Source organism: Thamnophis sirtalis, unplaced genomic scaffold (genome assembly GCF_051295495.1).
Source record: "Thamnophis sirtalis isolate CommonGarterSnake01/CBP01778 unplaced genomic scaffold, rThaSir2_p1.2 scaffold_9, whole genome shotgun sequence".
NCBI classification, from domain to species: Eukaryota; Metazoa; Chordata; class Lepidosauria; order Squamata; family Natricidae; genus Thamnophis; species Thamnophis sirtalis.
In genome coordinates this window covers 11,648,216-11,661,468 of record NW_028261389.1, presented here as the reverse complement: position 1 = coordinate 11,661,468, position 13,253 = coordinate 11,648,216, and the positions used below count along the sequence as shown (strand labels likewise).

General features: G+C 41.6%; 1 protein-coding gene across 1 annotated transcript in view; it reads right to left on the bottom strand.

Moving 5' to 3' along the window:
- LOC148044037 (1-phosphatidylinositol 4,5-bisphosphate phosphodiesterase zeta-1-like) overlaps positions 1–13,253 on the bottom strand; it is a 64,422-nt gene that overhangs the window by 32,033 nt on the left and 19,136 nt on the right. The window contains exons 4-5 of the mRNA XM_087722461.1: positions 4,541–4,742; positions 19–163 (exon numbers count right to left, since the gene is read on the bottom strand). Of these exons, the coding sequence (XP_087578587.1) occupies positions 19–163; positions 4,541–4,742 (347 nt within the window). The remainder of the gene's footprint in view (positions 1–18; positions 164–4,540; positions 4,743–13,253) is intronic.

The window sequence follows — 13,253 nt, the reverse complement described above, 5'->3', positions numbered from 1 at the left end:
ACCATAGGCACCACCTACCTCAAACGCATGTTTTTCTATAACGTTGATGACATTCTGGAAGGTAATTTTGCTCGTCAGGGTATGTCCATGATAAACCACTGGCTCGTTATTTGGTCCATCCCAGCAGTCAATCTCCACGCAGCGGCATCCCTTTCTAAGGGAACTTTTAAAAGAAAAATGTGTTTGGAGGGTTTTTCAGCAAAACATCCCATTTTAGCATCAGATTCAGTTGAACTCATGGTGGAGTTGTCCATGTTATTGCTTTTGTTTCAAAGCTGCCTATACTCGGTCAGAAACTTGATGGTGACTTGATGATTTACAAACATTGGGTCATTAAATCAGAATTGGCTTTATCATTTGCAGGGTTATTTTTCAATAGCTCTTTCCTGGGTGAGAGCTTGTCTTCACATGGAACACAAAACTCATCGCAACCGTTTGTACCTACCGATCAGTATCTTGCTGGGTTTCTACACCTTTATATTCAAATCATGATGCATTTGACCATTTCTCCCAGTGCAGGATTGCCCCTATTTATGAGCTATGAAGCATGATAAAACCTTGATGTCCCCATCAGATGTAGCCTCTCCTCAAAATTATTAAGCGATTGTGGGTGTACCTAGGTACACCATTACACCTATCCTCCGCGAGCTGCACTGCTGGCCCATTGGTCTCCGGACATGCTTCAAGGTGCTAGTCGTTACTTTTAAAGCCTTACATGGCATCGGACCTGGCTACCTGAGAGACCACCTCCTGCCAATTACCTCCCAAAGACCATTTAGATCACACAGACTAGGCCTTCTCGGGATTCCATCTGCCAGCCAATGTCGGCTGGCGACCCCCTGGGGGAGGGCCTTCTCTGTTGCAGCTCCGGCCCTCTGGAACGATCTCCCCATTGAGATCCGGACCCTTACTACCCTTCCGGCCTTCCGTAAAGCTATTAATCCCTGGCTGTTCCGGCAGGCCTGGGACTGTTGAAGTATCCAGCCACACTTTAAATTATGAATGTTGCTGTAATTTTAAATTGTTATATTGTCTTATATATTCCCCCTCCCTTTTTTTATTGTAAGCCGCCCGGAGTCTTCCGAGAGTGGGCGGCATACAAAACTAATAAATACAAATACAATACAATACAAATAAAGACTGTATTAAACAATTTTATCTTCACATCAGAAGATAAGTCACAACACCGACTAGACCAAAGTAATTCAGTGAGTTTCATGGTCCAGAAAAAAATCTGAAAGGAGAATCCAATCTTCACCAAGCTGCTACCTTTCAAACATACAGATTTTAACTCCCTGAATTTTCAATAACAGCAATAGTGACACTAAATTCTGGGAATGAAAGCCTACAGATCTGACTGACTCCCCGAGATAACTTAATTCAGCTGCATGACATTCCAGTGTCCTTTTGTGAATTTTGTGCCAATAACTAATGACTAAAATGCAAGACTATACGTAAATTTGCATCTTCTACAACTCAGAGAACTCCATTCGGTGTGCCATCTTTTTCAATGTACTCAAAAGTCATAGCATTTTGAAACACTACTATAATCTATTTTATGACCATTTAAAACCATTCCAGAATCCTTCCCAAATCTATAAGTATAATCTTCAGGATTAAAAAAAAATCAGATTTCAAAATATGAATATGCAATCTTTCAGTTGTTTACTCCCATCTCCTTTGGAATCGAAGTTCTTGGAGGTAATATCTTTAAGTGTTATTAGCTTTCATTAAAAAAAACATGTCAGAGTAATGATGATTTAATAGCTGACCAGCTGCTATAAGACTGTAAACCACGATGATGACATGAAGGATGAGTCAGCAGGGTTACTGCCACTTTAAGAAGCTGTGTATATATAAAGGAGGCCATGTGAGGTCGTCTCTTTCTCCTCATGTATCTCTCTCCTCATGAACCTCTCTCCTCAAGTTCTATCTCCATTGTGGTTCCCTGTGTAGAGTTGACGATTAATTGCCTGGTATTTGCCTAACATGTGTATGTATGTATATATGTCATGTATATAAACCACGGTTTGAAAGACAAAACCTCTGTGTACTGTATTTTGCTCCTGGGTTGTCTCAAAATAGTAGTCATGCTGTGCACACTCTGACAAAACAGTACTTTAGATTTTTCCATATAGGTCCACCCACTTGTTTGGTCCATTCTCCAAACTATGAAGAAATAAATTATGCATAGGATCAGAAAATTCTGAGCAACTTCACTATACATCTCCAAATCATATTGCCTAGAAGCCCAAGGCTACCCAAAAATCACGACCAAAATAATTGACTAACCACAACCAAAATAATTGACGAACCACAACTCTCAAAAAGCATGGCCTGAAGTCTGCTTACTAGAGATCCATTGCCTCTCAAACTCATGCTTGCATTTCATCATCACATTCAGTCTCTTGATTGGGATAGTTCTTTCTTTGACATTCTCTCTTAGTTCAGATTACCTTTCTTGATCAGTAGATCCAACCTGAAGGTCCAAGGTCATTCTTTGTCTCTGCACCTCTGCACCTGACCGGAACTAGATGGGTGGAAATGCCAGCGTGGCAGAGGAAGATTGGACCATGTGATGGACTTGTGGGTGTGGGGGCAAGGTTTTGAACTTTCAACTGGGTGGAAACCCAGGAAGGTTTCAGATTTGGGTTTTCCACAGATGTACCAACATGTCTCTCTTATTAAATTGGAACTTTGATGAAAGCTATGCCTTGAACTCTGATTTAATTCTGGATGATAATTGGAATGCTGACAATAATAATATACATTACAGGTAGTCCTTGATTTAGTGATCTTTCAAAGTGACAACAGCACTGAAAAAAGTGAGTTATGACCATTTTTCACACTTATGACCATTGCATTATCCCCATGGTCATGTGATCAAAATTTGGCCTCTTAGCAACAGGTTCATATTTATGACGGTTGCAGTGTCCCAGGGTCATGTGATCACTTTTTGTGACCTTCTGACTAGCAAAGTCAACGAGGAAGCCAGACTCACTTAACAACCATGTTAGCACCCTAACAATTACAGTGATTCACTTAACTGCTTAGCTACTTACTGACTTCACTAACAACGGCAGTGAGTCACTTCACGAGCATGGCAAGAAAGGTCGTAAAATGGAGCAAAACTTAATTGTCTTGCTTAGCAACAGACATTTTGGACTCAACAGGGGTTGTAAGTCAAGGAACACTTGCATATATGCTCACAGTCATAAATCAGGGATGCCTTCATCTTGAAAAATAGTAACAATATATTAGATATGCTTCAAAATATAATTAAGCATTTCTGTAACAAAAATAATCCCAAAACAAAGAAATTAACAGTTACCAGATCGGAACACTATTCTAAAACCAACAATCAATAGTGAGAGGCAGATAAAATTAACCAGTGATATAACAACTACCCAACACATGAACTATTCAGACAGGTCAGAAATAAATCAAATTAAAATAGATTGCAATTGACCTACTTATTAAGTATGACTGCACTGTATTTATTGCATTGATTTCAGTAGAGGAAAAATGACTAATTAGTCCAGCTTCAATAAATGACAAGAATAGTTAAGAAAGTCTTAGGTATTCAATTAAATACATTATTTCAAATAATAGCATTAGATATTAAGGCCTATTCCATCAATGTTTGCATAAGTACATAAAGCAAGGTTCTGTCTTGGATAGAATATAACAGGAGCATGGTAGTTTGTGTGGTTAGGATGCTGGGATGGAGGTCAGTGAGCCCACGTTTGAGATCCAAGTGCTGCTGTGGGACGGGGTCGAGCTCCCGTCCTTCGCTCTAACTCCTGCTTGGGTCATGAAAGGATCCCTCAATTGGGTGTCCCCCATGCAGCGGTGATGTCACCCGCTACTCTTTTCAATCAATTCAATGCTTCTGACATGAGTGGAAGCAAAGGTTAGGATAGAGAAAATAGAGAATAAATCAGGTAGTCCTTTTCAGTATTCTAATTTGGAATTGGGATTTTGGTGTAGCTATTCTTTTTAAGTAGCTTTCTTTTACATATCCATCCAACCATTCCTTCTCTCTGTCCCCCATCCCCACCCCGCGGGGTGAAATCGAGAAGGTTCTGACAGGTTCTGGAGAACTGGTAGTGGAAATTTTGAGTAGTGATGGTGGGAATGGAGATTTTGCAGTATCCTTTCCATGGAATGGGGTGGGAATGGAGATTTTGCAGTATCCTTTCCCTAAAATGGGGTGGGAATGGAGATTTTGCAGTATGCTTTCCCTGGAATGGGGTGGGAATGGAGATTTTGCAGTATCATTTCCCTGGAATGGGGTGGGAATGGAGATTTTGCAGTATCCTTTCCCTGGAATGGGGTGGGAATGGAGATTTTGCAGTATCATTTCCCTGGAATGGGGTGGGAATTGAGATTTTGCAGTATCCTTTCCCTGGAATGGGGTGGGAATGGAGATTTTGCAGTAGCCTTCCTTTGCCATGCCCACCAAGCCACACCCACAGAACCAGTAGAAAAAAAATTGAATTTCAGTACTCCCCCCCCCCCGCACCCAAGAAGTACATACTTGGCATAGCCCCACAGATGACTTGGCCCTATTAGCTGATCCTGGATAAGGTAAGTGTTGTGTGAAGACGATATGAAGTAGTCGCAGAGCGGAAAATTCATGTCTTGGTAAATTGTTTTGTTCTCCAGTTTGAATAAACTGCACTCTTCAGACAGCATGTATCGTATAAAGCCTTCGATGGTCATCTCCTTCTGGTTTCTCGCTAAAGGTTGTAGTGGGAATTAAAAGAAACAAGCTCAGTTTTTTTCCATATTTGTGTTCCAACTGAAACTAAACAGACTAGAAATAGTCCGCATATCAGGGGTGAAATTCAGCAGGTTCTGACAGATTCTGGAGAAGCGGTAGCAGGAAGTTTGAGTAGTCCGGAGAACCGGAAAATACCACCTCTGGCTGGCCCCAAAGTGGGATGGAAATGGAGATTTTGCAGTATCCATTCTCCAGGAGTGAAGAGGGAATGGGGATTTTGCAATATCCTTCCCCCAGGAGTGGAGAGGGGATGGAGATTTTGCAGTATCCTTCCCCCAGGAGTGGAGAGGGAATGGGGATTTTGCAATATCCTTCCCCCAGGAGTGGAGAGGGGATGGAGATTTTGCAGTATCCTTCCCCCAGGAGTGGAAAGGGAATGGAGATTTTGCAGTATCCTTCCCCCAGGAGTGGAAAGGGAATGGGGATTTTGCAATATCCTTCCGCCAGGAGTGGAAAGGGAATGGGGATTTTACAGTATCCTTCCCCCAGGAGTGGAAAGGGAATGGGGATTTTGCAATATCCTTCCGCCAGGAGTGGAAAGGGAATGGGGATTTTGCAGTATCCTTCCCCCAGGAGTGGAAAGGGAATGGGGATTTTGCAATATCCTTCCCCCAGGAGTGGAAAGGGAATGGGGATTTTACAGTATCCTTCCCCCAGGAGTGGAAAGGGAATGGAGATTTTGCAGTATCCTTCCCCCAGGAGTGGAAAGGGAATGGGGATTTTGCAATATCCTTCCCCCAGGAGTGGAAAGGGAATGGGGATTTTGCAGTATCCTTCCCCCAGGAGTGGAGAAGGAATGGAGATTTTGCAGTAGCCTTCCGCTGCCATGCCCACCAAGCCACGCCACAGAACCGGTAGTAAAAAAATCTGAACTTCACCACTGCCACATATCCTTCACCAGATTTTAAACTGCACATTGAGACTTACTTTATTTTATGTCATTAAACCCTAAGTAAATCTTCTCCAGTCAAGATACCTGCAGAGATTCTAGTTAGTTTCACCAAATATAGATATGGAAACAGGCATGGTTCTTTCATAGGCTTGTCATAGTACAGTAATGGTAAAACAAAACTCTTCATTTGGGCCAACCACAATAATTTCTTTGTAACTTTGAGGGAAGTTTTCTATTAGTTATATACAGTGCTTCTCAACCTTAGCAACTTTAAGATAGCTAGACTTCAACTCCCAGTTATGCTGGCTGCGGAATTCTGGGAGTCGAAGTCCACACATCTTAAAGTAGCTAAGGTTGAGAAACACCGAGTTAATACATAACTCTTCTCTGTAGTGTTTGGATTCTCTCAATATATTTCTTTAAATCTAAATAGACCAGAGGTGGCATTCAGCAGGTTCTGACCAGTTCTGGAGAACCAGTAGCAGAACTTTTGAGTAGTTCGGAGAACCGTAAATACCACCTTTGACTGGGCCCGCCCCCATCTATTCTCTGCCTCCTGAGTCCCAGCTGATCGGGAGGGAATGGAGATTTTGCAGTATCCTTTCCCTGCCACGTCCACCAAGCCACGCCCACCAATCCATGCCACCCCCACCCCACCAAGCCACACCCCAGAACTGGCAGTAAAAATAATCTAAACCCACCACTGAAATTGACCTTGGGTAATTTTGATTCTCCCTATTATGGGAAACTCAGTTACTCCATAAATATCTTACCTGAAGCAAGCCATCACGTTAACCCATAATTATTTCAGCATAGCATGTGACCCAAAGGATGTGCCCAGAGGATTCAAAGCTTTCGTTCCAACAAGGAAAAGAGCATCTCATTGTTGTGACACAACTCTGGCTTTTTCACACTCGAGTGTGATATCATGAAACAGCTACATTGCAATGGTATGATCTTTCTCCCATCATTGGCCCTCCTATTGCTGGTCAGCACAGAGGCTGAGTTTGATCATTTGGAGTTGTCATTTAGCTTGTTGGGTGAACCAGTTCAGTTGTTCCACCATTAATAACTGTCTCTTGCGACAGAGGAGATATAGAAATGTTGTTGGCCATAAACTGAAATTTAATGGTACAGCATTTTCAGACTAGTAGACGTAGCTTATCAGGGTCAACATTAAAAAAAAAATTCACTCTCTTATTTTTTTTTTTTACTTTTGTAATGGGATCATTTTCTTTCTTCATCTGACTCAGATATTCAGATACATCTTTGGATTATAGTTGTAGATTATCAAAGAACATCCCTGTTGCAAAGAGGGTGGTAGCTGACTCACAATTTCATCCAAGGTTTGTTCCACAAGATACCCTCACAAAGGTGTCCACAAGGTGTAATCAAAAAAATCAAGATGGTGTTCACAATGTGTACCCTGATGACACCCTTGTACCCTCATCTTATGCAGCATGTTGACAATCACACAAGAGGCCGTTTTTCCTTGCAATCTGTGAATCTCCTGCATGTCTAGAATGTGATCTTTCAATTATTTGCAGCACAAACATAACTTTCCACAACTTAGAGACATGGGGATGATCTGAATGCTAAATGTTATGTAATATATAATATATAATAACAGGGTTGGAAGGGACTTTGGAGGTCTTCTAGTCCAACCATCTGCTTAGGCAGGAAACCCTACACCACTTCAGAAAAATGGCTATCCAAAATTTTCTTTAAAACTTCCAGTATTGGAGCATTCACAACTTCTGGAGGCAAGTGGTTCTACTGATTAATTGTTCTAACTGCCAGGAAATTTCTCCTTAGTTCTAAGTTGCTTCTCTCCTTGATTAGTTTCAACCTATTGCTTCTTGTCCTATCCTCAGGTGCTTTGGAGAATAGTTTGACTCCCTCTTCTTTGTGGCAGCCCCTGAGATATTGGAACACTGCTATCATGTCTTCCCTAATCCTTCTTTTCATTCAACTAAACATACCTAATTCCTGCAACCGCTCTTCATATATTTTAGCCTCCAGTCCCCTAATCATCTTTGTTGCTCTTCTCTGCACTCTTTCTAGAGTCTCCACATCTTTTCTACATCGTGGTGACTAAAACTGAATGCAGTATTCCAATTGTGGCCTTACCAAGGCATTATAAATTGGTATTAACACTTCACATGATCTTGATTCTATCCCTCTGTTTATGCAGCCCAGAACTGTGTTGGCTTTTTTGGCAACTGCTGTACACTGCTGGCTCGTATTGAAATGGTTGTCCACTGTTAGCTCAGTTCATCCAGATAGGAAGTAGGTTAGAGATGGTGCTCTAGGACAGGGGTGTCAAACTCACAGCCTGTGGGCCGGATGTGTCATGTGCTGGCCACGCCCACCCCCAGTTTAGCGAAGGGGGGGGAATTGTAATACATCATGTGACGACAATGTGATGCCGCGAGTTGGACGCTGCTCTAGGACAAGCAAAGGTTGTCGGCAAGAATGGAGCCACCCCAGAGCAGAGAGTGTGAAAATAGTTCTAATGATGATTAATGTGGCATCCTCACTACTTCTGTTCTGCTGTGTTACACTTCTAAGCATAAGAGAGTGTGCTGAGGCTGGGAAAGAGTGGAAGGGAGAGTCGTGGGTAAATAATCAACTGATTAAAGGTGAGTCAGACGGAACTTAGACCAAGTGGGAAGAAACATGAGAAGAAGTGCTTCAAATCATTCCGAGATTCTCTCTTAATTAAGATAAATGATGCTGGGATTTCTTGATGCAGTTTTCCATTTACCCTTGAACAGTATTAAAGAGACTTTTCTGAAGTCTGTGCGTTTCTTGCTTTTTGACTGGCTTCACGAGGCTTAACAAAGAGAAGCTCCCACAGGGAAATGGAGGACCAAGAGAGACAAAATGGCTCATCCCTTTAGTCCATGTGACATTTTGCCTTTTTTTTCAGTGATGTCCATGAATATCACTGAGTAGTTACCGTATTTTTCAGAGTATAAGACACACCAAGGTTTTGAAGAGTCAATTTTTATTTTTATTTTTAAAAAAGGGTTTTGCACTCTGCAAACCTCCCAAAACCGGCCCATTTTTCGTGAAAACAGGCCCATTTTTTCCTCAAAAAAAAGGACATGAATAGCCTTTAGGAGGCTTGTAGAGTACTTCTGGGGATTCGGTGGGGGCAAAATTGAGCAAAACACAGGCCGTTTTTTGCTCATTTCTGCCCCCCCCCCTCCAGCCCCCAGGAGCTCTCGAAAGCCTCCTAAAAGCTATGCATGGCCATTTTGGTGAAGGGGGCGGGGTTTCAGAAGGCCCAAAATGCTGTGTTCAGTGTATAAGATGCACCCAGATTTTCAGCCTCTTTTTTGAGGGAAAAAGATCCTCCGAAAAATACGGTACTTAGTTCCTTTTTTTCTCCCCTTTAAATCTGAATGCTGTATGACAACAGTGTAATAACTTTATAATTATTTTTAACAGTTAATAAATGATTAATAAATTATTAATTGAATTAGCTTTCCACATAGGAAGTGTTTAGTTTCTATGATATATATATTTTAATTGGATAAAATTGCATTGCTTCTGTCTAAAGCACTTTCTGCCAAATCTAAAATTAGCCTGCTCTTATTTCTTTTTTTAGGATTGTACATGTTTCAAAAATTATTCAGAAGGAGCTGGTCCAAATGCATGGGGGCAAAAACACAGCATCTCCTTAAGACAGGTAAACCTGTAAACAGGCAGCTGCTTTAATGAGCCCCATTAAAGATGTGGTTGTCTTAAGGATTAAACTCACTTAATAAAAAAATATCAATATATTCAATGAGTTGCATCAAAGACATGATTATTTAAGAGAGTCAACTTCTTAAAGCTAGTCCTTTTTTTAAAGGTTTCCTAGAATTCATCACCCAAAAGTAGCTGCTTTAAAGAGATGCTGTTCTTGCCTTCCTATATGTACCGAGGCATCTCCTCAATATCATTTTCAAAGCATTCACAGATTCGTTTTTTAAATGTATAGTTTTACTGATCTCAGTACTTTTTATCCTTTTCTTCGAGCAATTTCTTTCCATATTCCAACCTAGATTATTACTTTTGTATCTGTTTGTTGTGCTCAATATGGTTTTTTTTTTTTATCTCTGCGCTTTTTCACTTCCAACTCCTTGAACCAGCTTTGTATGTTTTTTCCCCTCTCACTGAGATCCATTTCAAAATGTATCCCCTTTTTATTCTTCTCTCTTTGAAAATAAATTGTGCCCACAAGTGACAGATTGGCTGGTAACACCAAAAGACAGAGTCTCAACACCATGGGCTGCATCCATTATGGGAAAGCTTCTCTTCCCTATCTCTGTTCCTTCCCTGCTTTTTAAAACTTTTTATTGATTCCATCTGTTACACAATTGTGCTACAAAATGATATTGGAAGCCAGAATTGTGTTTTAAACCCAAGTACCCTCTTATTTTCATGACCCTTTTATTGCCCCCAGTTCCTTTGATTCATATCTGTTGAAGTTTCCTTGGCTGTGAACCGCTGAGCCAATATTTTTGCAAAAAGCTTAGAATATTCTGGGTACTAGATTAAGTTTGTAATAATAATAAAAATGTAGGTTGCCTGGAATATTGACTTGTTTGGGGCTACGATCCAGGGTTCCACCTATTACACCAATTGCAGAGATTTATTTTTATCTATAAATAAAGTTCAGACACTGAGGAAAGCAGAATAACTACAAATCCTATTACTCAGCAGGAAAAGAATTGTCTCTGTTTTCAAGTCACGCTGAGTCCAAGGTTCAGCATTAGGCTGGATGTAGCTGAGAGCTCAGAAGCCACAAGAGAGAACATGTACTTTAGAGGTGGTATTCAGCAGGTTCTGACCAGTTCTGGAGAACCCGTAGCGGAAATTTTGAGTAGTTTGGAGAATTGAATACCACCTCTGGCTGGCCGCACCCCTGTCTATTCTCTGCCTCCTGAGTCCCAGCTGATTGGGAGGAAATGGGGATTTTGCACTAACCTTCCCCTGGAGTGGGGAGGGAATGGAGATTTTACAGTATCCTTCCCCTATCATGCCCACCAAGCCCACCAAGCCATGCCCACAGAACCAGTAGTAAAAAAAAAAATTAAACCCCACCACTGGTATACTTTGATATGAAAACTAACCTTCCCTGCTATACTTTAACAGAGTAAGACAGCAAAGAAGAGCACTGCTCAAGAAACATATCTTTTGTATATAGGTTATTAGGGCTGTGCAATGCTTCAGGCATTTGCCACAAGTCCAAACTATATGTAAGAATCTGCTGGAAATGCAAATATAACATTTGTCTGTAGCTCTTTAAAGCAACTTTCTCTTCCTGGAGGGTAGGATAATGTAAATATGTATGTATAGTGCTACGTTCGTATCTCTAATCTGGAGCACTGCACAATTTTAATACATATCTCTCTCTGCTTCTGCAGTAGTATCCCTTCCATCTTCTTTGCAAAACCATTTTGGAACTGGTTGGATTCTTGAAGAGGTCTCCTATCAATCATGCATGCAGGGATCAAGGGGAATGAAGTAAAGGTAAAGGTTCTCCTTGCACGTATATCCTAGTTATTCCCAACTCTAGGGGGTGGTGCTCATCTCCAGTTCAAAGCCAAAGAGGCAGCGCTGTCCGAAGACATCTCCTTGGTCATGTGACCAGCATGACTCAATGTCGAAGATGCATGGAACGCTGTTACCTTCCAACCAAGGGTGGTCCCTATTTTTCCACTTGCATTTTTACATGCTTTCAAACTGCTAGGTTGGCAGAAGCTTGGACCAGTAACAGGAGCTCACTCCATTATGTGGCACTAGGGATTTGAACTGCCGATCTACAAGCTCATTATCTTAGCCACTGAGCCACCACATCCCTTCAAGGGGAATGGTTAGCCCTAAAAGACAAAGCTACTCAGAGTGCATTTTTATTCATTGTCCTTGTAAGAACTTGAATAACCTGGGCAGTTAAAGACCAGCATTGGAGATCTGAATTCAGCAGGAGTTCTTATTTAAAATGTGCCCCTGAGGAAATGCTGAATGATAAAAAATGATCAAGTAATTAAGCAGCACTGTTTAAGTTCTCTGAACTTGCTTGTTTTCCTGCAGATAGTTCATTTCTAGGTTAGGTAACATCATTGTTTACTTGGTGCTATTTCACACTTAGGTGGAAGCAGAACATTCCTAGTAGTCAAAGTCCCATTAAGCAGAAGAAAAAAATCGATAAACAAGGAACTATCAGAGAAGAAACTGCAACCAGGGACGTGCAGTCACTAGAGGCAAGGGAGGCGGGGCCTCACCAGTCTCCTCAGGGAAAGGAAAGGATTTTAAATAATTTTCTTAAAATAATTAAAGCCAGGGTAGTTGCTACCAGATTTCAAGTCACAGTGGCTTGGTGTCTGCTCTCAGTATTAACTAGGAGGAGGCCAGAGAACTAGGGGCCTCTTTTGCATAAGGAATTTTTCGCCTTTTAAGAGTTAAGCAAGGGTTAACAAGCGAAGAATTCCTTATGCAAATGGGGCACGTATTCTCTCGCCTCCTGTAGAGGGCATTTTTAGAGGCTTTTTAGAGTTCTCTGGGAGCAACTAGCTCAGTCTGACAGAGCTCTGGCTTTTCAAGAGGGGAGGGCAGGGCAGGGAGAAGCAGAGTTGAAATCATCTCTGAAACAGCTGGAAAAAGGTGTGTGTGGGGGGAGGGGGAGGAATTCGAAAAGTTTGATCGGAAGGCAGCAGGGGAGGGGGGGTATGGCAGAGAAGCTGCTTTCAAGCCTTTGGAAAATATATCCAATCCAACTTCTGTGTTTGTTTGAGAGAGGGGGGAGGGAGGGAGGGAGGAAGGAAGGAGGGGGAGGGAGAAGAAAAAAAATGGGAAAACTTAGTTTGCAAGGGGGAAAAATGCTGTCACTTTAAATCGGAACTGAGCATGCCTGGCTGTGGAATTCTGGGAGTTGAAGTCCACAAGTCTAAAAAGTGCCTCACCAGGGCTAAAGCTGACCGCATGTCACTGAATCGAATAAACCTAAACCATAAACCTAAGCTATTCTCCAAAGCATCTGTACACAAGACAAGAAGCAATCGGTGGAATTTATTCAAGGACGGAAGACACCATTTGTCTGAAATGGTATTGAATTTCCTGCCTAAGCAGGGGGTTGGACTATAAGGCCTCCAAGCTCCCTTCCATCCCTGTTTTCTGTTATTCTGAATGCTAGAAGGAATTCGTTGCATTAGAAATAAAAGACAATGGAGGAGTCCTTCCACCCAAACTACATTTTGAACAGAGGGAAGCACAAAAGAGAGCGAGAAAGAGGTGGGATGTTTTCTGCTGTTTCTTAAACACAAAGAGTCACTGAACAATAGGACAGATGATAAAGGACAACTGATAAAGACTCATCCCACAACCTCTCCCTTGCCTTTGGCCCTAGTGAGCAGAAAGCTTCTACAGACAAAGAGATTGTGCTATCTCTGTCAAACAGTAGCCTCCACATTCGCACAACGTATAAAGTTTGATTTATCTAATACCGATTTCCTTTTTAGGTAGCCTAGCATGCTTTTTAAAAATTTATTTCAATTTCAAGGCTTTCCAACTCCATAGCAACCC